This window comes from Medicago sativa, chromosome 2 (genome assembly GCF_051527215.1).
Source record: "Medicago sativa cultivar Bolivia chromosome 2, Bolivia_mono, whole genome shotgun sequence".
Classification (NCBI taxonomy): domain Eukaryota; kingdom Viridiplantae; phylum Streptophyta; class Magnoliopsida; order Fabales; family Fabaceae; genus Medicago; species Medicago sativa.
In genome coordinates this window covers 82,550,831-82,572,286 of record NC_140750.1, presented here as the reverse complement: position 1 = coordinate 82,572,286, position 21,456 = coordinate 82,550,831, and the positions used below count along the sequence as shown (strand labels likewise).

General features: G+C 33.2%; 4 protein-coding genes and 1 long non-coding RNA gene across 8 annotated transcripts; 3 read left to right on the top strand and 2 right to left on the bottom strand.

Annotated features, from left to right (window-relative positions):
* Positions 1-1,183: 1,183 nt before the first annotated feature.
* LOC146951545 (E3 ubiquitin-protein ligase ATL4-like) lies at positions 1,184-1,570 on the bottom strand. The gene has a single exon (XM_085748752.1). It carries the CDS (start codon positions 1,568-1,570, stop codon positions 1,184-1,186), a length of 387 nt encoding a protein of 128 aa, XP_085604878.1.
* A 6,082-nt stretch (positions 1,571-7,652) lies between these two features.
* Positions 7,653-9,285, top strand: LOC146951544 (uncharacterized). The gene is made up of 4 exons (XR_015027938.1): positions 7,653-7,789; positions 8,322-8,444; positions 8,691-8,766; positions 9,224-9,285. It is a non-coding gene; the product is annotated as an uncharacterized LOC146951544 (long non-coding RNA).
* A 771-nt stretch (positions 9,286-10,056) lies between these two features.
* Positions 10,057-13,563, top strand: LOC146951543 (mediator of RNA polymerase II transcription subunit 15a-like). Its single transcript, XM_085747559.1, has 6 exons — positions 10,057-10,214; positions 10,638-10,708; positions 11,536-11,627; positions 12,660-12,777; positions 12,883-12,982; positions 13,179-13,563. Exons 1-6 carry the CDS (start codon positions 10,199-10,201, stop codon positions 13,199-13,201), a joined length of 420 nt encoding a protein of 139 aa, XP_085603685.1. The 5' UTR covers positions 10,057-10,198; the 3' UTR covers positions 13,202-13,563.
* Positions 13,564-15,090: 1,527 nt separating this feature from the next.
* LOC146951542 (mediator of RNA polymerase II transcription subunit 15a-like) lies at positions 15,091-17,493 on the top strand. Of its 4 annotated transcripts, none has more exons than XM_085747558.1 (6): positions 15,091-15,186; positions 15,296-15,359; positions 15,917-15,991; positions 16,197-16,625; positions 16,753-17,097; positions 17,186-17,493. In XM_085747558.1, exons 2-5 carry the CDS (start codon positions 15,306-15,308, stop codon positions 17,095-17,097), a joined length of 903 nt encoding a protein of 300 aa, XP_085603684.1. In that variant the 5' UTR covers positions 15,091-15,186; positions 15,296-15,305; the 3' UTR covers positions 17,186-17,493. The 4 variants fall into 4 exon arrangements, with proteins under 4 accessions (XP_085603684.1, XP_085603682.1, XP_085603683.1 ...); XM_085747556.1 differs by having other exon boundaries at positions 15,130-15,186; positions 15,296-15,371; XM_085747557.1 differs by lacking the exon at positions 15,091-15,186 and having other exon boundaries at positions 15,206-15,359.
* A 1,003-nt stretch (positions 17,494-18,496) lies between these two features.
* LOC146951541 (uncharacterized) lies at positions 18,497-20,995 on the bottom strand. Its single transcript, XM_085747561.1, has 5 exons — positions 20,792-20,995; positions 20,624-20,713; positions 19,021-19,099; positions 18,895-18,940; positions 18,497-18,805 (listed from the first exon to the last, which is right to left on the bottom strand). The coding sequence occupies exons 1-5, from the start codon at positions 20,831-20,833 to the stop codon at positions 18,796-18,798; spliced, it is 267 nt and encodes an 88-aa protein (XP_085603687.1). The 5' UTR covers positions 20,834-20,995; the 3' UTR covers positions 18,497-18,795.
* Between the last annotated feature and the right edge of the window lie 461 nt (positions 20,996-21,456).

The following is a 21,456-nucleotide window of genomic DNA, read 5'->3' as shown; positions in this document are numbered from 1 at the left end:
AATTGTCATAAAATTATTTAAACCCTTGCAAAACGGACCTGTACATTTTAATTTTTTGATCCACCTCAACCCATGAGGAGTTCCACGGCTGCCACCATGGATACCTATGTTATGCTTCTCGAGATGTTTGCGAGGTTGGGGTTTATTCGATTGGTTAGTAGAATATATAAAGACAAAAGTTATTCATAAGCATTGACAATGTTTGAGTCTTGATAATTTATGTCTTTATTACACATATTAAGAAACTCAAAGATGTCCACAGATTAATTCTATCCTCAATTGGTAAAATTGTTAAAATTGCTAGGCCAGACGTCAAAATCGTGATCGAACCCTGACCCCTCCATTTGTATGTGTGAGTTACAACGGTTATTTGTCATTTTAAGGAACTTTGAAATGGAATCTATAAAGCGGAAATGTCATTGTTGAACTATAAAATGGAATATTATTTAAGGAACATTTTCAATGAATGAGTTAATGTAACTAGTCAATGACGTATTTGAAACTTAAAAACTTAAAACTTCAAATAGATGTATTAAATTAATAACTTAATTGACATATTTGAAACATAAAAAACCTAAAACACCTAAAAAACTTATAAAGACTAACCCATTATTTTTGTAAAATTTAAAAGACTAGAAGATGTATTTTGCCAAAAATATACAAACTACTGATACTAACCATTTTTTTAAGGATACTACTAACCATAATTGGTGCGCCTTTAATTATATAGAATATTATAGTTCCGTGAATAAGTTGTATTTTTCCTTCCCTGAAAAAAAAAATTGTATCTTTCCCTTTGCCGTGAGTTTAGCTCAGTTATTAGGATATTACATATTATATGCGGTGGTCGGGGTTTGAACCCCGGGTACCCCACTTATCTATATTTTGGGTTCTAACCATTAGCTGCTTGACAAACAAAATTGTATCTTTCCCTAAAAAAATAACTCATGATTTTGCTAAATCCATAGGTAAGTATGTCTCCCATGCTATCATCCTCCACACCGGTTGTAAACTCGCACTAAAACGTTCTCTAAAGTCTACAAACTCGAATGGAAAATAAAAATAAGGAACCAAAATAACAAAGGAAAGTTTGAAAAGAAAAAGAACCAAAATAACTATCAAAATTTAAAATTAAACCTAATTGTTTAATCTAACATTTTAAAATTAAACCTAATTGTTTAATCTAACATGCTTGACAGCCAAGTAAACTTTCACCACGAATGCCATTGTCGAATAAATATGTTGTCGCAAGCTTTTCCACCATTTCCTTCATCCCATCTTCACGGCCAACGACTTCGCTTTTTTGTGTCACTGGAGTCGGAATGTTCTCGTGATTGGAGATACTTATCGAATGCTCCTCACAGGAGACGTTGGGATTGGTTCCTTCGGTTTCTGAGGGTGATCGGAGAATCTCAATGAGGTCGGCTTCGGAGAGTAAGACGGAGGCGCGGTAGAGAGGACAGAAGCTATTAGAACCAAGCCACTTGTCGATGCATTCAGCATGGAAGGCGTGGCAGCAAAGAGGGAGTAAACGGAGGATATCGTTGTCCTCGAACTTGGAGACACACATGGTGCACTCGACTGTGTCTGATGCAACAGAGCGGTGGCGAGAGACGGAGGAGAAAACAATAAGCGGGAGGTTGTCAAATAACGAGGGATGTTGCCACTCCGGTGGTGAGCAGTGGCGGAGCTACATATGCCCTTGTGTGGGCATGTGCCTCCACAAATAATCTAATATTAGTACTAGTGATGGTGTTAAGCCTACTGATCCCCCATTAGTTAGTAAAAAAAATATTATCAAAGTAAAATTAGTCAAATTATCTAGTATCTCAATAATTGATAAATTGATCCATTGATCATAAAATATATTCCCCGTGAACTTAACTCAATTATTAGGGACATTGTCTAATATATGTAGGAGTCGTGTTTCGAACTCGAATATCTCACTTCTCCATATTTAAAATTTGTAATAAAATTTTGTTTTAAATTAAATGATCATTTCAATTTTTAATGCAATCTTAATTGCTTTTTCTAATTGTACACTAATAATTGCACTATTCTTAAGTATGATTGGAAATAGGTTAGACTGGCCTACAACCTAGTCTACATCATATAAGGCCAAACTTTTTTGTTTAACAGAGAAGACCAAGACTATTTTAGAACCCTTTTAGCTAAAAAAGGTCAGGCTACAACAATAGAAAACATCTTTTAGGCCTACAAGACCAATCTATTAAGTACATACAAATAACTTGCAAAGTCGAGCTCATATACCAGCTTATTGCACTTTGGAAAAATAACATTTTTAGTATTATAGTATATGAATATTGCCCCCACAATTTAAAATTTCTGGCTCCGCCACTGGTGGTGAGTCGAAATTATTGACGGTAAGCTTACGGCGGAGACAACGAAGAATGAGGTAGAGGAGGATGATACTAAAAACGATGTTAAGGAGGGCAAGAAAAGTAATGAGAATGATGGGACCGGCACCGTGTATCTGGTTTGAGTGTGCCCTAGGTCGTGTGTTTGAATAGACGGTGTTGTTAACCATTCTATGAGAGATAATAGAAAGGACTTTGTTATGACTTGCAGTGTTGTGTTGTTTGTTTTCAGGTTTGAGTTTGATAAGAATATGTTGTAGGTTATGGAAGGAATTGATACGAGGGTTTCTCTCTTTTGGTTGCAGGTTATGAAACAAAGATAGGGATACTCACTCGTACTATTATTCTCTCACAATCTCTCTAGTTTTATGTTTCCACGTATAGGAATCTAAACCACTATATATAGGAGGGATAGAAGTTTTGGGCTTTTTATTTCTTCCGTTTTTAACCTTTTTTAAAAATATTTTATATCCATTGAAATACAAATCTTTCTACTGTAATAGGAATAATCTTTTAACACTCGTATTTGCTAAATATATTTATTCATATTTCATAGTATATATCAAACTATATAATAAACGTAATAGAAGAGTGGAGATAGACGAATGATGTGATTGTCCCACTCGTATTTTTCTTCTTTACCTTTTCACTTTTAATCATATATTTATAAAATGTATGATATTAAAACTATTTTTTAATGTTATTTATCTACAAAAAATTTCTTGGTGACTGTTCCCCTTGAATCAGGCAAATTTATTGTATTTTTTTTTCTTTTATTAACATTAACATATTTACGATATTATTAATTTTTTTTAATGATTTGAAAGAAAAAAAAACTTTGTTTTTAGAAAAAAATTCTAAATTGAAACAACTCAAAATCTCAGAACTTCAGAGAGACAAAGACAAGTGTCTAGCATGATAGAGGATTTTGTGTATTTTGCTTTACTGGTTGATGAAAAAACCAATAAACATAGAAGAGGCATTTGAGAAATAGAATTGGAAGAAGCAAATGATTGAAGAATTGCAAGCAAAAAAAAAGGCAATACGTGGAAATTATAATTAAGGCCATGATGTGAATTGGGGTTTCGAGGTGAAATTTAAGCCAAACGGAGAGGTGTATTAGATTATGCAAAAAATGAGGTTTTATGCAAAAATTTGTGTTTGATTGTACAAGAAGTATAAACTGCACCACCTCTAGTAAGTTTGGTGATTATGCACCAAAAAAAAGCTGGTGTAATGACCAAGATAGGCAGGCGAGAATATAATAATCCAAGTAGATAAAGATTACGATGAGTTAGTGCATTAGATATTTTAGAGATGAGTCATCATGTTCTAGTTCTAGAAGGATTTAGAGATATATCCTTTGTGATGAGTCATTGAAATACCAATGCTATAAATAATGAGTTTGTTTTTTTTTTTTTTGAAGAAATAAATAATGAGTTTGTCATTATAATCATTAGTCTTTTTTAGAGTAATTTTCATCTATTAATGAACAACCCCAAAAGTTGTTCATTAGAAACTAGGTTTGTTGTTGTCTTAGGTCGTGATAGAAATTGACCTTTGTATCATTTAGATTTGAAATTGCTCTTTTTAAATGGTCTTCTTAAATGTCCATTTAGATGTGAAATTGCACCACCTCTAGGTTTGGTGATTGAAGGAAAACAAATAATAGTGTATAAATTATAAAGCTTTTTCTGGATTTAAAGCAGCTATCAAGAGATTGAAATAAGAGGATTTATTGTTTTCTACTTTTATAAGGATTCAAAAGAATATGTGATTCACATATATTATTTATTTGTTTATTTAATGATGATCTATTTGCGATTAAAATTTGAAAGTGACATCAAGGAGATTTTGAAGTTTAAAAAGATGTTTGTGGAAGAATTAGTATGTTTTCCTTTGAATAAAATTTGTCAATGCTTAAATGGAATGATCATGCAACAAAAAATTTACATACGTATCTCCAATTAATTTTTTTCTGAGATGTGGATGTATGTCATAGATGATAATATGAGCCACTTAAATTTTCATTTTGCTCTTTTCAAAACATGATAAAACTACTTTTTGCATGACTTTTAAAATAGTTGTGGTAGAATCAAATACTACTATTTTTTTAAGAGAAATACGACTCAATTGTTATGATTAATTGAAAATAGAAAACTTACTTATATAAGGAAATTGCTAAATGTTAAGGGAGGATTGTACTTCTTGTAGGTCATCGTTTAACTCTTTCAAATAATAACCACCCCTATCGGCTATTGCATGTATGGTTAGCCCGAACTTAATTGGTCAAATCCTCTATTTTTGTGGATTCTTCTCTTTCTTGCTTAAATAATTCTTACTAGCATTGCTCCTTATTATATAATAAAATAAAATAAAATTATCAAAAAAACAAATAGAAGATATCTCATGCATTGAGTGTCGAGAAGCGAAAAATTACATATTTGAATCCACAATCTAACATCAAATATTCATTCAACTATCATATAGAGTGTACCTACAAAACAAACATAAAAATATTTAATTAAATATGATTTTTTTTTTTTACAAAGTTTAATTAAATACTTAAAAACTTCGTATTGAATGAGATAAGAGTTTTATAAGGTTGATTTTGACACCGGACACGACACAACACGTTGACACCGATAATAATTTGAAAAACTGACATAATTCAATGTGATCATATGTGTCGGTGTCGGACATTGGAACGCCTAATTCGAGGAGTATGTGTGCTCATGGAGAGTCTATCATTGAATGAGATAATATTCCAATATAGATTTATAAGTAGAGTAGTCCTTACCTTACAAGCATGTCTGTAAGAGTGAGCTAGACTCAATCTAAATTCTGAGAAGGATAGTTCATTAGCAAAATTGATTCTTCTATGTTTGATTTTTGTTCTTGTATGTTTGTTTCCACTTTTGGAATAAACAAAATTGTTTCTATAGGTCTATAATTGGTTTTGACATATTTGATTGTTGTTGAGTAGAATTGATTTTGCCTCTTGAATTGATTGTGACTTGAAACTAGAATTTGTAGCTTTTGCCTTAAGAATTGATTTTTACCCTTAGATCGATCAATCAACTCGCTTAGTATCTGAATGTATTCAAATATAAATCATTTCATCTTCAACTCAGTTTTAGCCAAAATCAATTTTACATACAAACACATATTAAATTGAAGATTGACCCTTTATTAATATTGTGGCATTCCCTAATTTCAGTCTGATTATCTACGGAAAATATCTATGAAGATGCTTAAAATGGAGATTAGACCCCAGGACACCATCGAATCAAGGTGGCTCTAGCATTTAAAAGCCTTGGCATGGTGACAGTACTCCGAGAGTATCTATCTGACTCTCAGTTGTTTCATGATGTCTTTCAATATTAGCTATTAGGACTACACTGTGAAACATTGTTTATTTTTTTGAAATATAATTAAAACCTCAAGTTTTTCTCGTCATACACGTACGATCATTCTCCCCTATCTCTGATCTTAATCACTTTTAAATTTTTAATATTATGCAGAGCGCTCGTCAGACAACATCTAGTGCTTAAATGGATTCCTCCAAATTCTAGTGAAGTCATTGATAAAAATTGGTGGTCTAGCACTTCTCAAAATTCAACACTACATAGAGATAGAGGGAGAAAAGTTAATGCCATGTCGTTTATAACCTTTCTTTATAAAGAGAAGGATTGAAACAAAAACTGTTAGCAAGTAAGTGTCTTATTTTGGAACATTTGGAGAAGCAAGTAATGAAAGTATTGGTCTCATGACTCTGCAAGTATCAATCTTTCATTGCAAGAAGAAAGAAAGAAGAAAATCGAACAAAACAAAGTGAATCTCATATTTTAATGAGTAAATCACCAATTCATCCATTTAAATTGTACGAGTCGAACATTTATCCCCTTGAAATTTGATAACATGCAAAAAAGACCCTGATTATGAATGACCTCAGACAACTTGGTCATCATGAATCATAACTTGTAAGGATTAGTTTGACGGTAAGTGATATTATTCAAGGACTAATTTGCTAGCAAGTGACATAATCTATGGACTAATATGTTAGTAAATGATGTAATTTAAGGACTAATATGATGGTGAATGATATAACTCAAGGACGAATATGTTAGGAAGTGGTGTAATTCAGGAATTAAAATTGACATCAAATTAGATACAAGTCAACAGAAGGATGGATATCATAGTATTTTTTCGCTATTTGCAAATTTCAAGAGGATAAATGTTTCACTAATAAATTCATGAGCGAATTGGTGATTTGCTCTTTATCAAAATCAATATTTGAAAATCTTTAAGTTGGTCTTTTTGATATTGAGAGTCATAATTAGGCGGAGGAACAACCTAGGCCACTAGTAAGAGTCTACAATCGAGTCTAGTCAAGATTTTTTTAAAATAGAGAAGACTTATGCTTTTTTTAAAAGAAAAATGCTAACAAATGCTCTTACGATATCGTTAAACAATAAAAAATGGTAACCTTTACCTATAAAGTTGAGTAATTTATTATTCTTACATGTATTTAGGGCATCACTTGTTAGCTAGCATGTCCCTTTCTAAAAATATATACGACCAAACTATTTTGTTTGAGGGAATACGGCCAAACATTATAATATGTCATGTTGAATATAAAAAAATTAGTCTCGAGGGCTAGTTTGACTTAAAAAAATCAGTAAATCAGTCCACGTGTCTTAGCTCAATTGAAAATGTCAAAATTGTTAAACTGAACGTCGTAATCAGGGTTCAAACAATCGACCAAAAAACGAAAATCAATGAATGATAAAAGTAAATAGTCTTTTTAGTCACTGAATGTGTAACAAGTTGTCACAATAATCCATAAATGTATTGAAATTCCAAAGTAGTTTTTGACGTTAGAATAGTTCCTCAATGCCGACAATAACTCTATTCCTATGAGAACTAATATAACAATAAATATGTATAGACTCATATGGATATGATAAGAAGTATAATGTTGACTAAACATTTTAAAGTTAGGACTATTTTGCCTAATATTGTGCATAATGCTATTTTAATATTTCTACAAATTGAAAACTATTGTTGCTAGCTGCAAAAATATTATTTAGGGTAAATTATACCAAGAGTCTTTTAAGTTTGATGTTTGTAATAGATTTGTCCTTTTAAATTATTTTGTTCTCACATAAGTCCTTTAAGTTTGTATACGTTTTCAATTTAGTCCAAAGACTGAATGGAAAACGTTTTTAGACCTAAAACTTACAGATTTTAGCCTATTATTTACCAACAATTGATTGGAATTGAAATCCGCCTGAAAACCGGATCCTATATAAATCTTCACACCGAGTTCATGGATTCTAAGTTGGGTTTATAAAATCCTCCTTGCTCATGGAGATCGGTGACACCACAGGAATATTCATATTCATCAGGTTCTCTCTTCCACCGTCGCATGTTTCGTTCATTTTTTTAGATGATCAAATAAAAAAGAAGGAATGCTTTTATACGATACCCGATTTTTGTATTTCATATGAAAATTTAATTACTAAATAACACCTTTGATTCTGTTCTTATTCGTATAAGGTTAGTTGATTACCAAAATTGATTCATGAGGTCGACACTTTTGTTGTGATTACATTGAATTATGTCATTTTTCTTGAAAATTAATGGGTGCCAACGTGTCAATGTCATGTGTCATGTCCGGTGTCTACATCTGTGCTTCATAGATAGATACTCCATGTGAAATCACGAGCTTGTTAAAATAACAACAACCATTGATTTTCTCACTTTACACTTTTCTTGCTGCTTACATTTATCTAAAGTTAGAAATCATGATTTTATCGATACTCACTCACTTTGGCTCTCTAACAATTGATTACCTTTTAAATGTTAATATTCATATATGTTCATCCTTTATACATTCCTTTCAGAGTTTGATTTGACATTATTTCATTGTGTTTTCAGTTAATTTAATTATTTAAATTCGATGGATACCAATAATTGGAGTCCTAATCAAGCTGCTGAGCCGAATATGGATACTACTGATGGAGAGGTCAATTTCAACCACCAATAAATTGTCACTAAAATGTAAGCTTTGGTTTTAATAGTGTATCACTGATTTGATATGTAGTTTTTGACTATTAATGCATATATCAAGTAAATATAAATTGTTAATTGATATGATTCAATGGACTGGCAACATTTCAGTGATGTTTCTGGTCTATGTTTATGATCAAAGAAGTCAGCACCATATTTGAAAACCTCTTTACAAGTACAATATGTCTTTTTCTGAGGTTGAATTAGTCAATATTAACCCACAAGTTCATGAGCTAGACACGCAACAACGCAACGGAACCCTGTGAACCACCCCACCACCGGAATATTCATCTCCACTGTCTACTACCTTCAGGTTCCTTCTCTTTCTCTCTTCACAGTGATTGTATTCGTGTTTTTGGGTGAATAAATTTCCTTGTTGATTTTGCTCACCAAAAAATAAATAAAAGCTTGGTATTTGATTGATTCGTTTTGATTGAATTCAAAGGCCTTGGAAGAAATAGTTGAGATCTTCCAAGGGAAAACAATAGGTAACATCATCCTGTTGTAGCCAAATTTGGAGAATAATCAATTAACAATAGTAAATCAAAAAGAAAAGGGAAGGAATGATTCTATACGATATCAGAGTTTTCTATTTTATATAAAAAATTAATCCTAGGTATAAGGTTAGTTAATTAGCTTTCTTAGTTTGATAAAATCATTGTCTGTTTATGAATAGATATATGTAGGTTTGTTTAGCTTTTTCTTTGACTATTACAATCAATGAAATCCTCTCAAGGCTTTTTCACATGGAAATTCTCAATCTATTTCAGAGCGTGTTGATCGAACAAGTTAATGTGATAACGGCTCAACAGTCAATTTTGTCTAAGCCACAACAACTTTTTATGAGGCAACATGCAAATGCAACCAACATGAAACACACTCAGATGCTTGGGCCACAGAATAATGTTGGTGATTTGCAGCAATCACATACTCCCTCCTGTCTCAAATGTAAGAAACTTTTCACTTTTTTGGTTCATTCAATAAATGATGTATGTGGTCTATAATAAAGACCACATACATAATTTATTGAATGAATCTAAAAAGTGAAAAGTTTCTTACATTTGAGACCGGAGGGGAGGGAGTAGGTTTCTTGCACATCAGAATAATCTTTCCAAATTGTGACGAGACATGCATCAGGTTCCTTACTTCAATAATCGGGTGATCTTGATCAACAAAAGCAGTTACATCAATCACAAAGACCCCTTCTAGAAACTTTGTCAAGTAAGTAAATTTGGGATCTACACAACTTTTGTGTTGTTTTATCTTTAATCAATTGAAATTATAGCTCCAGAGGTAGTCATATTTTTTGGGTCCTACCTACTACATTGAATCATTTAGGGTTAGATTTGTAGGTTGTGAAAGCGTAAAATTTTTAGGTCGATGTTGAGTCAGTCCCAGGGAAAAAACGAAGCAAAGAAAAAGATGATCTACGGCCTCTAATAAAACAAAGGTCAGAAGTTGATGTTACAAATCAGAATCTTAAAACAGTTAAAGTAACATTTTAGTTAATTGCAAGGACTGAACAGCAAATGCAATATACCAAAACGGGGTCTAGGGTTGGTCAGGAATATATAAGAGAAAAAATCAAGTTGTGGAACCACTGTTTCAAGGTTAAAGGTAGAACAGCACCCTCTTCGAAACTGAATCGGAGGCGGGCAGGTCAAAATTGAGGCATAGATAAAACAGCAGTCTAAAGTTTCAGATCAATTAGGACAGCGTTCCAGTATATAACAGGGTTTTGATCAATGTCGACGACGTCAGGTTAGTTTCAATTGGGATAGCATATAATAGGGTTTTGATCTATGAAGCAGAGACACTCCTCGGATTAGGCGTGTCTCGGTGTCCAACACGTGTCGTGTCCGACACCGACACTTGTAATTACACTTGAGTTATGTAATTTTCTCAAATTATTATCGGTGTCGGCGTGTCAGTGTCCATGTCGTGTTTGGTGTTCGTGTCCGTATCCGTGATTCATAGGTTTTGATAGATCGTGAACCTTGATTTTTGCACTTTTGTTTCTTTAAATCCTGATAATCATCTTATTTCATTTAAAGAAAAATTGAGACGGTTGTCTTCTTCGTTTCCATTTATCGATTGTTTATCCTTCAATTTTTTGCCATCTTAATGCTTTTGGGAATATGTGATATCCCTGTTGTACTGTTTATCATAATATATCTGTTTTAGGTTCTCTGGATTCAACAGCACGATCTGGACAGCCAAGTGGGGGTGATTGGGAAGAAGAAGTAAATCAAATGGTAATATGCTACTTTCTCATCTTTATTTCTTCGGTAAATAGGGTTGAACAAAACTAAATTGTCAAACAAATTGGTTTTGTGCCAAGAATTATCTTATAGTAGGAACATAGAATTCTTACTAGTTAAGGACTAAAATGGAGATGAATCCATACTTTTTGGTTTTTATGTGGATAATTCTTATGCATCTATACTGACTTTTTTCATTTTGGTTTTCTGTAGTGAATTTTATACTATGTTTTTTATCCTTTAATAGTTGCTAGCATCAAGAAAGACTTGTTTTAATTATTAAATTGACTCTTTGCTAATATAGATGCTATTGCTTTGACGAGTTTTAAAGTTTTCAAGGGTAGCCAAATGCATAGTTTCATCCTCCCAATTTCAGCATGAAATTGAAATTTGTAATTTATGATGCTTTACAAATGGAAATATTTATTTTACTTATTGTGCCACTTAATACAAAAAATAATGCGGATATTATTGCGTGGGAAGTTTCATGCTTTCTAATGCATTCTTTATTTGGTTTTGATGATTTTAACAATAGATCAAAGCTATGAAAGAGAGCTCCTTCCTGGAGCTCAATGAGATGTATCAGAAAATTGCAACGAAACTTTCTCTCTCCCATCGTCGCATGTTCGTTCATTGTTTTTAGATTAACAAACCTTGTTGATTTCGTTCAAAAAAAAATAAAAATAATAGGTCATTTTCTATAGTTTAAAATCATGTTTTTATGGATAGCCAGTTTGGCTCACTGAAAAATCAGTAATTATCACTAATTACCTTTTAAATATTATATTTGTATATATTCATCCTACATACCTTCCTTTCAGATTCCTAATCGAGTTGCTGAGCAGAATATGAATACTAGTGATTGGAGAGGTCAATTGCCGCCTGGATCACGCCAAATACTTCTCTACAAAATGTAAGCTTCAGTTTTAAAACGGCTATCACTGATTTGATATGTAGTTTTTGACTATTAATGCATATCAAAAGAGCAATTAAATATAAATTGTTGATTGATATGATTCCATAGATTGGCAATATTTCATTGAGGTTTTCGGTCTCTTTTTTTGCAAGAAAAGAAAAATATATGTATGATAGGGCTCCATGGACTTAAATGCAAAATAATAGGGTTCTGGTTTGAAGCAGTTTTTATTGACCCTGGGGTTTTCTGCATGCCGTTTCAGGGTTGTGGTTTTGGCTCTTCTGTCAGATTCTTCTCATTTTCTTCATGTTTAATGGAAAATAGATGTTCAGTGGAAAACTAAAGTAATGTTTATAGGATTTATTTTCCTAATGTTGCCAAGTAAATTTCTTATGGAGGAGACTATCTAAGATGTGTTGGAATGAAAAGCTAAACACAACTGTGAGAGGATGATTATAGAAGAAGAATGAGAGAGATAAGAATGAATAAAAACTGTAAAATTTATTAATGAGAAGATGTTGTATATACAAGTGTGTATTCTACAGAGGCAATAACCTTATATATATGGAGAGATGGTTATGCTCACTAACTATAGTTAAGGTAACTACGTGATCAGGTTAGTCTCTAACTAACTCAATCTTATCCAACTAACTTCTAACTCAAGTAACTGAACTCTAACAAACTTGTGCTAATGTATAGTATATACTATATACATCTTAACAACTATGTACTAGACTATTGAACCATCGCATCCTCTGTGGTGCATTATCCTTAGGTACATAATCCTCTGTAGTTTGAATTATACAACTAATAAGATGTTATTGAGTTAATTTCTAGTACTTGTAATCCATGTCTGACGTCCATTCTACTTCCTATATTTTGGTGGGGTAATGAGAACATGTCCAGATGATTTCAGCGAGTTCTTCTTACATCTCGGTCATATTCTATCATTTGAGGGTCGTCTAATGACAATAACATATTAAGAGCTCATTTATTTAATAATTGAACCACTGTTTTTAATTTTTGTAGCGTGGAGACATTAAAAAGATGTCTTCCTCCTCCTGGTTTTAGTGAAGAGGGATTGCATCAACTTTGGAAGCTTGCCCACCAGTTTGAACAGAAGATGTTTACTGTTGCAACAAGTCAGGTACATCTCTAATCAGAAGCCTCGTGATTATCAATTTATAGTTACCCATACAAACACATACTATATGGAAGATTGACACTTTATTGTGGCATTCCCTAATTTCAGTATGATTATCTACGGAAAATATCTATGAAGATGCTTTTAATGGAGATTAGATTTAGACCCCAGGACACCATTGAATCAAGTGCTCTAGCATCTAATCCAGGTTAGCATTTAAAAGCCTTGGCATGGTGATAGCATTCCAAGAGCATCTGACTCTCGGTTGTTTCATGTCTTTCAAAATTCGCTGTTGGGACAATACTGTTGTTTTGAAATACAATTAAAACTAGTTTTCTCGTCCTACATGATCATTCTCCCCTATCTTCGATCTTAATCGCTTTTAAATTTTTAATATTATGCAGAACACTCATCAGACAACTTCTAGAGCTGATTTGATTAAATGGATTCCTCCGAATTCAAGTGAAGTTGCTCTTAAGTGTGATTATGCAGTTTTGAACTATGATAAGGACATTTCATTTTCAGTTATGCTAATAAGCTTCGATCTTGCTCAGTTCTGCAAGCAGAACTGTGGGGGATTTGACACGGTTTGAACATAGATTGAATAGAGGCTACAGAGAGATTCGAGTTTACTTCAACTCTAAGCGTTCTATTCAATCCAAACTGCTTTTATTTCAATTTTTTGTTGGCAGCTGCTACTTGTATTTCATTTCATAGAAGTTGAGTCCTTTTGTTTTTGAGGCCTACCCTTCATATCATACTAAAACAAGTTTTGACTTTTGAGATTAAGTTTGTTGTGCGGCGCATCTTATATGAAATCATGGATAAAAAGTGGCCTGGCACTTCTAAAATCCAACACTATGTAGTGTTTACTTCACATGAAAAAACTTGGAGAAAGAAAAACTAGAGGAAGAAAGAATGAAAGAAGCTATTGTTCTTTCGTTTATAACCTTTCTGTAAAGGGTAGGAATGAAATAAAAATAAAAATTGTCCGCATGTCTCATATTTTGAAACATTTTGAGAAGCAAGGAGTGAAAATCGAGTACATGTGTCATGTAGAACATTTTCTTGAGTTGGAGCGTAGAGTAAATTTCCAAAGAGAAAAAAATTATTATTTAAAATTGCTTTTTTATTTCATTCAATAAATAAATTTATGCGTAAACATCTTCTTGGTCATTTATCTCTACTGTCAAGTTCATATTGGTCTCCTAACAAAAAAAAAAAAAAAAAGATGCATACTGGTCCTTTAATTTGATTTAATGGTAGCAAGGTTAACATGTTTTTTTTTTTTTTTTGAATCGGGCAAAGGTTAACATTTGTGATACATGCCGTTGATGTGGGTACTCAATCACAATATCATGTGTCATAAATGTTAACTTTGACTAACAAATCTGCTCAAAAAAAAAAAAAAAAAACTTTGACTAACAAAATGAATGAAAATGATTAAATTAAAACTATTTAATCAAGGTTTAATTGCAGTTTTGACCCTTATGTTTCACAATCTTGCGATTTTGGCCTTCTATAAAAAACAATAACAAATCAGTCTCTTAAATTTACCCTTTTTTTAGAGAAATGATATTTGTACAACCATTTTGGTACAACTTTTGTACAACTTTCTCACTCATACTCACATTATGTTTTTATTCTCTCTCTTCCTTTTTCTCTCTCTATTGTTTTTGATCAATGAGAAGAGAGAACAACAAAGTTGTCTCAAAGGTTGTACCAAAATAGTTGTCAAAATATCACTACTCTTAACCACACCATCCATACACGCAACCGAAGCGTGAACCACTGCTCACGCCACCACCGTCCACCACCACCACCACCACCACCAGGTTTCATTTCTATCTCTTCTTTGCGCGTTCTTTCATTCTTTTAGATGAATTAATCTTCTCGTTTAGATTTTGCTACTATCTGTAATTTGATTTGCTTTCATTGAATTCAAATTTGGACAATCCCAATGATTCTATGTGCTGGGATACATTACATTCCATGCACAATCTCAGCAGGATGAATTTCCACTCTTGTGCTTTCAACAACTCTTAACAAACAAACACTTGCAAAGAATTACTACATGAATTCTATTCAACATATGTTTGTGCTTTTTAGTTGTATTTTGATTTATAAACCAATGATTTGTAAGATTAACCCCACAATATTTCTTGAATGCATTGTTTGTTTCAAATTGGCAGAATAAAGTCATATAAGTTTACTTGTGATTATCCCACCTGTTCTATATCTATTAAAAAGCAAAGTGAAGCAGATTTCCACATTTTAGTGTGTGTTTGGATGGGGGAATGTAATGTTATGAGGGAATTTAAATACTTTGAGGTGAATTCCATTGTTTGGATGGGGGAATGTAATGTAATATTGAGGAAATATAATGTTATGAGTGAATTCAAATACTTTGAGGTAAATTGTCTAGAATTTTAAATTCTTTAAAATTTCCAAATTACCTCATCCAAACACACTCTTAATAGCCTTGTATGCTAATGTGTGTATCGTAATATATCTGCTGTAGATTCCATTCCATGGATTCAACAGCACATACCGGACAGCCAAGTGGGGGTGATTGGCAAGAAGAAGTATATCAAATAGTATTATTCTACTATCTTATCTTTATTTCTTGTGTAAATTGGGTTTACAAAAAGAAAATTGACAAACAACTGGTTTTTGTGCCAAGAAATATCTTAATATATAGTAGGAACATGGAATTCTCAGTAGTTCAGGAAAAAAATGGAGACGGATCCATATTCTTTGGTTTTTACGGGGATGATTCCTATCCTTCATGTAATATATGAAAAGATGTGGGCTTTATCTATGACGAATATTTTCTCATTTTGATTTTCTGTAGTGAATTGTGTACTACTTTTTTTATTGTATAGTAGTTGCTAGCATTAAGAATGACTTATTACAATTATTAAATTGACCCTTAGCTTGCTTTGATAGGTTTTAAAGTTTTCAATTCAATATTCAAAGTCATGGTCTCACGTATAGCCAATTTGGCCAAATGCTTTACAATTGGGAAAAATTTGTATTACTTACGGTGCCACTTAATACAACAGCAATACAGATATTCTTGTATCAAGTATTTCATCGTTTCTAACACGTTCTTTATTTGATTATGATGATTTTAAAATAGATCAAAGCTATGAAAGAGAGCTACTTGCCAGAGCTTAGTGAGATGAAGCAGAAAATTGCAACAAAAATTCAGCAGGTACTTTTTGTTAGGCAAATTTTTAATAGCTTCTATGGATAGAAGCCTTTTCTGTTATAATTATCCCGGAAAACGTTGAAGGTTGCAGTGTGTGCTGAACACTAACAAGCAATCACCCTTCTTGAAAGGAAGCTCTTAATTTTTTTTCATTTGCTTATAACTTACATTAGTTGTGTTTAATCTTGTATCTTCTTTATTCTATCAGCATGATTCTCTTCCCCACCAGCTAAAGTCGGATAAGCTTGAAAAGCTTAAAGTATTCAATATGATGTTGGACCGTCTTATAACCTTCCTCCAGGTTTCCAAGAGCAACATCTCACCTAGTTTAAAGGAGAAACTGAGTTCATATGAGAAGCAGATTATAAATTTCATAAATACAAATAGACCTAGGGAAATGTCATCACTGCAGCCAGGGCAGCTTCCCCCACCTCACATGCACTCCATGTCACAAACGCAGCCCCAAGTTACTCAAAGGCAACAACTTCACCAAATGAATGATGTAAATGACATGAGGATGGGGCAAATAATTGGTGTTAAGCAAGGGAGTTTTGAGCAACATATCGGTAATGCATTAGTGCCCTCGTCAGGAAAGTCAACTGTTACTGAGGAACTTATGGACCGCCTTATTAAAGCGGTTAGTCTAGTTTATCTAATGCTGGTCCGACCAGAGTTTGTGACCACAGTTTGTACAAATATGAAGTAAAATTTCTTTTTAATTTTGGAATTGTAGATGACTAATTTATGTCTAGTCATGATTCCAGGTGAGTTCATTGACCCCTGCAGCTTTAAGTGCAGCTGTCAGCGATATTAGTTCAGTTATCAGCATGATCGATAGGATAGCGGCGTCTGCTCCAGGCAATGGATCTAGAGATGCTGATGGTGAAGATTTGGTTGCCATGACTAATTGTCACCTTCAGGATAGAAATTTCATCCCGCAAGATGGTGTGAGTGGAACCAGGAAGATGAAACGCTGCATCGATGCTACACCCTTGGATGTTGTATCATCTGCTGGTTGTGTGAATGATAGTATCAAGCAGTTAAATGCTATGGAGGCTTCTGATTTGGAGCTAATTGCAACATCCATTATTAAAAGGCCAAAGATTTAGGTACTACATTATTTCTCTTAATTGTTTTCTTTTATTTAGCAATTGATACCTTAGCTGTTATTGTAACTTTTGGGGCTTGCCACTACAGTTTTGAACTACGCTTGTGGAGGTGTTATACTAAGATGATGTAGGACGTTCATTATGTTACTATGCTTGGATCTTGCTTAGTTTTGGAATGAGATCGCCGGAGGAATTAGCATGGTCTCAACATAGCTTGGAATGATGGCTACAAAAAGATTCGAGTTTACCGAAACTAATACTCCTTTATATATATTTAGTGGATTCACACCGTCATTATGTATATATTTATTGGATTCATTATGTAGATATTTATATGAAATCATGGATAAAAACCTCGTCAAGAATTAAAAACTGAAAAGGATGCTTTCTTGACCACCCCCAATGAACCAACTTTCACCAAATTATCAAAAAATCAAGTACAAACATGCTGGTCAAAGAGAATACCAACATTATATGGAAACTCTACATACTATGCGTGGCATTCTTTTCAGACAGCCGTATGAGCCAGTTTTCAGGAGCCTTCTTTGTAGAGTTCTGTAAATGGTAATGAAAGTACTCCCTCCGTTTCAAAATGAGTGTCGCTTTAGCAAAAAAAAAAATTGTTTCAAAATGAATGTCGCTTTCAGTTTCCAATGCAATAATAACTTTTTCTTTTCAATTGTACCCTCCAATTAATACTCTGCACACTACTTCCAAAATATTACTTTTAAAACTAACCAATAGTTAATGAGGATAATTTGGTAAAATAACCATTCTCTTTCTCTTAATCATTGTATTTCTTAATATGTGTGTAAACATCTAAAACGACACTCATTTTGAAACGGAGGGAGTACAAAACAACCTCATGAATCAAGCTAAACCGACATACCGGTAAATGCTAATGAAAGTATCGGCTATTTATTGTGCATTTCTTACAATACGTTGGACATGGTATTCATTGGTATACGAATTCTGTTCATTATAGCTTTGGCGAATACTCTATACCTCCCATCTAATAACTTTATAAATCGAGGGGTTTAAAATTGAGACATTTTATTAAATTCACACGGAATAAAATATTAAAATGATCCCCGTAAGTTTAGCTCAGTTGGTAGAGATATTGCATATTATATGCAGGGGCCGGGGTTCGAATCTCGGACACCCCACTTCTCCACAATTAAATTGTGTGAGCTCTAACCACTATACTACTAGACAAAAAAAAAAAAAATTAAAATGAAACGAACCTTTATGTAAGAGCTATACCTTTATGTTATAAGTTTGAAGGTTATTTCATTCGCTTCCCAAAGACTTGAGCTAGATTAGAGTTTCCTACTTGGATTGATTTATCTTATTGGCAAGGCATTCCTATCAAAATTGACGACAGAAAAAGATATACATGTGATAAAAGAACCTCTACATAACTGAAGGTTATTATATCGGTGTTACAGTTGGTTTTGGAGTCTAGGCATTAATACAGGCAACAAGAAAGCATAACTAAAATCTTTCAAAAAAAAAAAAATCATAACTAAGATGACCAACAAACCAAAGCATTTGTCCGGTGCATAAAAATTTCATATTGCCAACATAATACTTCTCAAACACCATGTTCAACATGTTGACATGAGAAATAGTAACAAACTGAAAAGGTAGTGATAAATCGGCCTTCTTGTTGAGTGGAACCATGTGGCGTGCTCATCCTCATTTACCCCTGAAATTTGTAAAAGCAAATCATTTCACTTAAATTTAGGACAAGAAACCCATAGAAATAGATGAAAATGCAATTTCAACTTCACTTACGTGTTCATCATCAAAGTTATGTTGTCTCCTTTAAGAAGGATCCTCCCTGATCAAAACAATAACATCATTCAGAAAATGCATATGTTGCAAGGACAAAAATGATAAACTTTGAGAAATTTATCTTACCTAGTGTCTTTTTGCTCTTCTTCTTGACGTTTACTTCTTCAGCATCATCCAAAACCAAATTCATGTATTCATCAAAACCCTATTTATAACAAAAAGAAAAAGACAAGATCCTTAACCAACCACTCAAATATCCAATTTGAAATGAGTACCATGTACACTCTATACCAAAAACAATAAGCAAACATTTTCCCCTAAGAAATGAGCTCATGAATCAAAAAGTTTACAAAGTCCTAAACTGTTGAAAGAGACAAATGAGATTCAAATTCAAAGTTTTGGATAACATGGATTTGGCCAAGATAAATGTAGACAGTGCAAAGTAGTGACAAGTGTAATATTTCTTAGAGAGGCTGATAGACAAATAACTACAACAGATTCATTTCTTATCTCTTCTTTCAGAGGGGATTGTGTATTATAATTTTCTACCTCAGTTTGAAATACAAAATTCCTTTGAAGTTAGTATTAAAGTTAGGCACAAATAACTACAGTTCTGCCTCCATAGTCTATACAGTGGTTGATGCTAATTTCAGATCATCTCTTCTAGGAATTAACTATAAATTAATCCCTAACATCCACAAATAAGACAGCTGAACCCCAAAAACTAACCAATCCTAAGTTTATGAGCTGGGGTGGGCAGACGTGGCTGGCCTGGTCTAACCAGACCAGACTAGAGCAGACCTGGCTGGCCTGGTCTAACCAGAATCAGAATCCAAATAACTAGAGCAACGAATCCACAATCATAGCATCAGAATTCAAATTTCACTGACAAATTAATAAACCAAAAGACAGGTTCACAACCTGGCACACAACAACAGCATAAAGAAGTTCCAAATCGATAAACTACAAGGTTCAAAGTTACTAGAAAATGAATGATGGATGGACGAGGTTGCACCTAACAGGCTGACTTGGCGAATAAACTACAAGGCTGAGTTGGGCTCATTCACCAAGTTAGTCTGTTAGGTGCAACCTCGCAATAATGGGCTTATTCATGTTTTCTAATTTGTAAATTAAGTTATGCTGGGAGCTATGGGGTTGTCTCCAGACAACACATCCACCTCGTTTGTTGATGGTTTACATTGGGCTGTTGGATGCATACATGGAATTGAGTGCTACAACTGTAAGATAGGATAGTGTTTTGCACAATACAAGGCATTACCCTTCGGCTGTTGCATCTGCCATTTGGGGTTTCTTAACAAACACTAAATCACCATTGTTTTAAACATGTCTCGGAGAAAATAAATAACCATTATGCTCCAGACATGTTCAATCGTCCTCAAGCTCGTGAATCTAGCTAATTTTATAGGGGGCCAAAATCGCAACATTTTGAAATTTAGGGGGCAAAAAGTGCAGTTTAGCCAATAAATAACCATTATGCTCCAGACATGTTCAATCGTCCTCAAGCTCGTGAATCTAGCTAATTTTACATGGAAACAGATTTATAATTGAGTTAACTCAATTTTGATACCTAGAGTTATTGAGGCACATGATTTTGAGTTAGCTACACCGAGATTGAAAAGCATAGTGACAAGTGCTCTTCCTCCTATTCAAAAACATGCCATAAAAAACAATGATTTTAAAACTAAAAAAAAAAAAAAAAAAAACTTACAATGATTCTTCCTTCAATCCTCAAATCCTTTTGCTCAAAAAGCCAAATCTGAATCCGCGCTTTGCTTTGAAGAAATCTGAAGATCAAGTTCTGAGAAAAAAAAAACGGAGATTAGGTTAAGTTGTTAAAGAGAAATTGAAAGGGAAAGAGAGTGATGAGAAAGCATACAATGGGTTGGGTCATGACCCTTTGAACTTTGGTGCTCGCCATGGAAGCAGGTGAGGGTGTGCGGACGATGAAGGTTTGGAGAGCGATGAAAGCTAAACCCTAGAAATTGAGCGAAAGAATTACTCAGAAGAGCAAAAGAAAGCACGAACTTGAACAACTGACTTAGTATTATTGGCGCCTAACTTTACAAAAATTCCTACAAGTATTAATATCAACTTCCCTAAAGAATATGATGATAAAACTTTTGTACATCAAAAATACTTCGGAAAAATAAACATTTATTACTCTTCATTACTCCCTCCGTCCCATATTACTTGACCTATTTAGAATATTTACACTATTCATGTAACATGCTTTGACTCTATTTTTCTACTAATATATAAAAACAAAATATAGCATATAAGATGTTGTTAGATTCGTCTCGATTAATATTTTCAAAATATCAAATTTTCATAATTTTTTCTACTAGATTATTACAGAAATTTAAGTTTAAAATTGTGCATTGGCATACGTGACAGAGTCGACTAAGTCAAGTAATATGGAACGGAGGGAGTAGTATATAATTATAAAACTCACGATTTACAAAAAATAATACATGTGATAAAATAAAAAATGTGATGTTTTCGTATAAATCATATTCTATTTTTAATCATACATTAGGATGG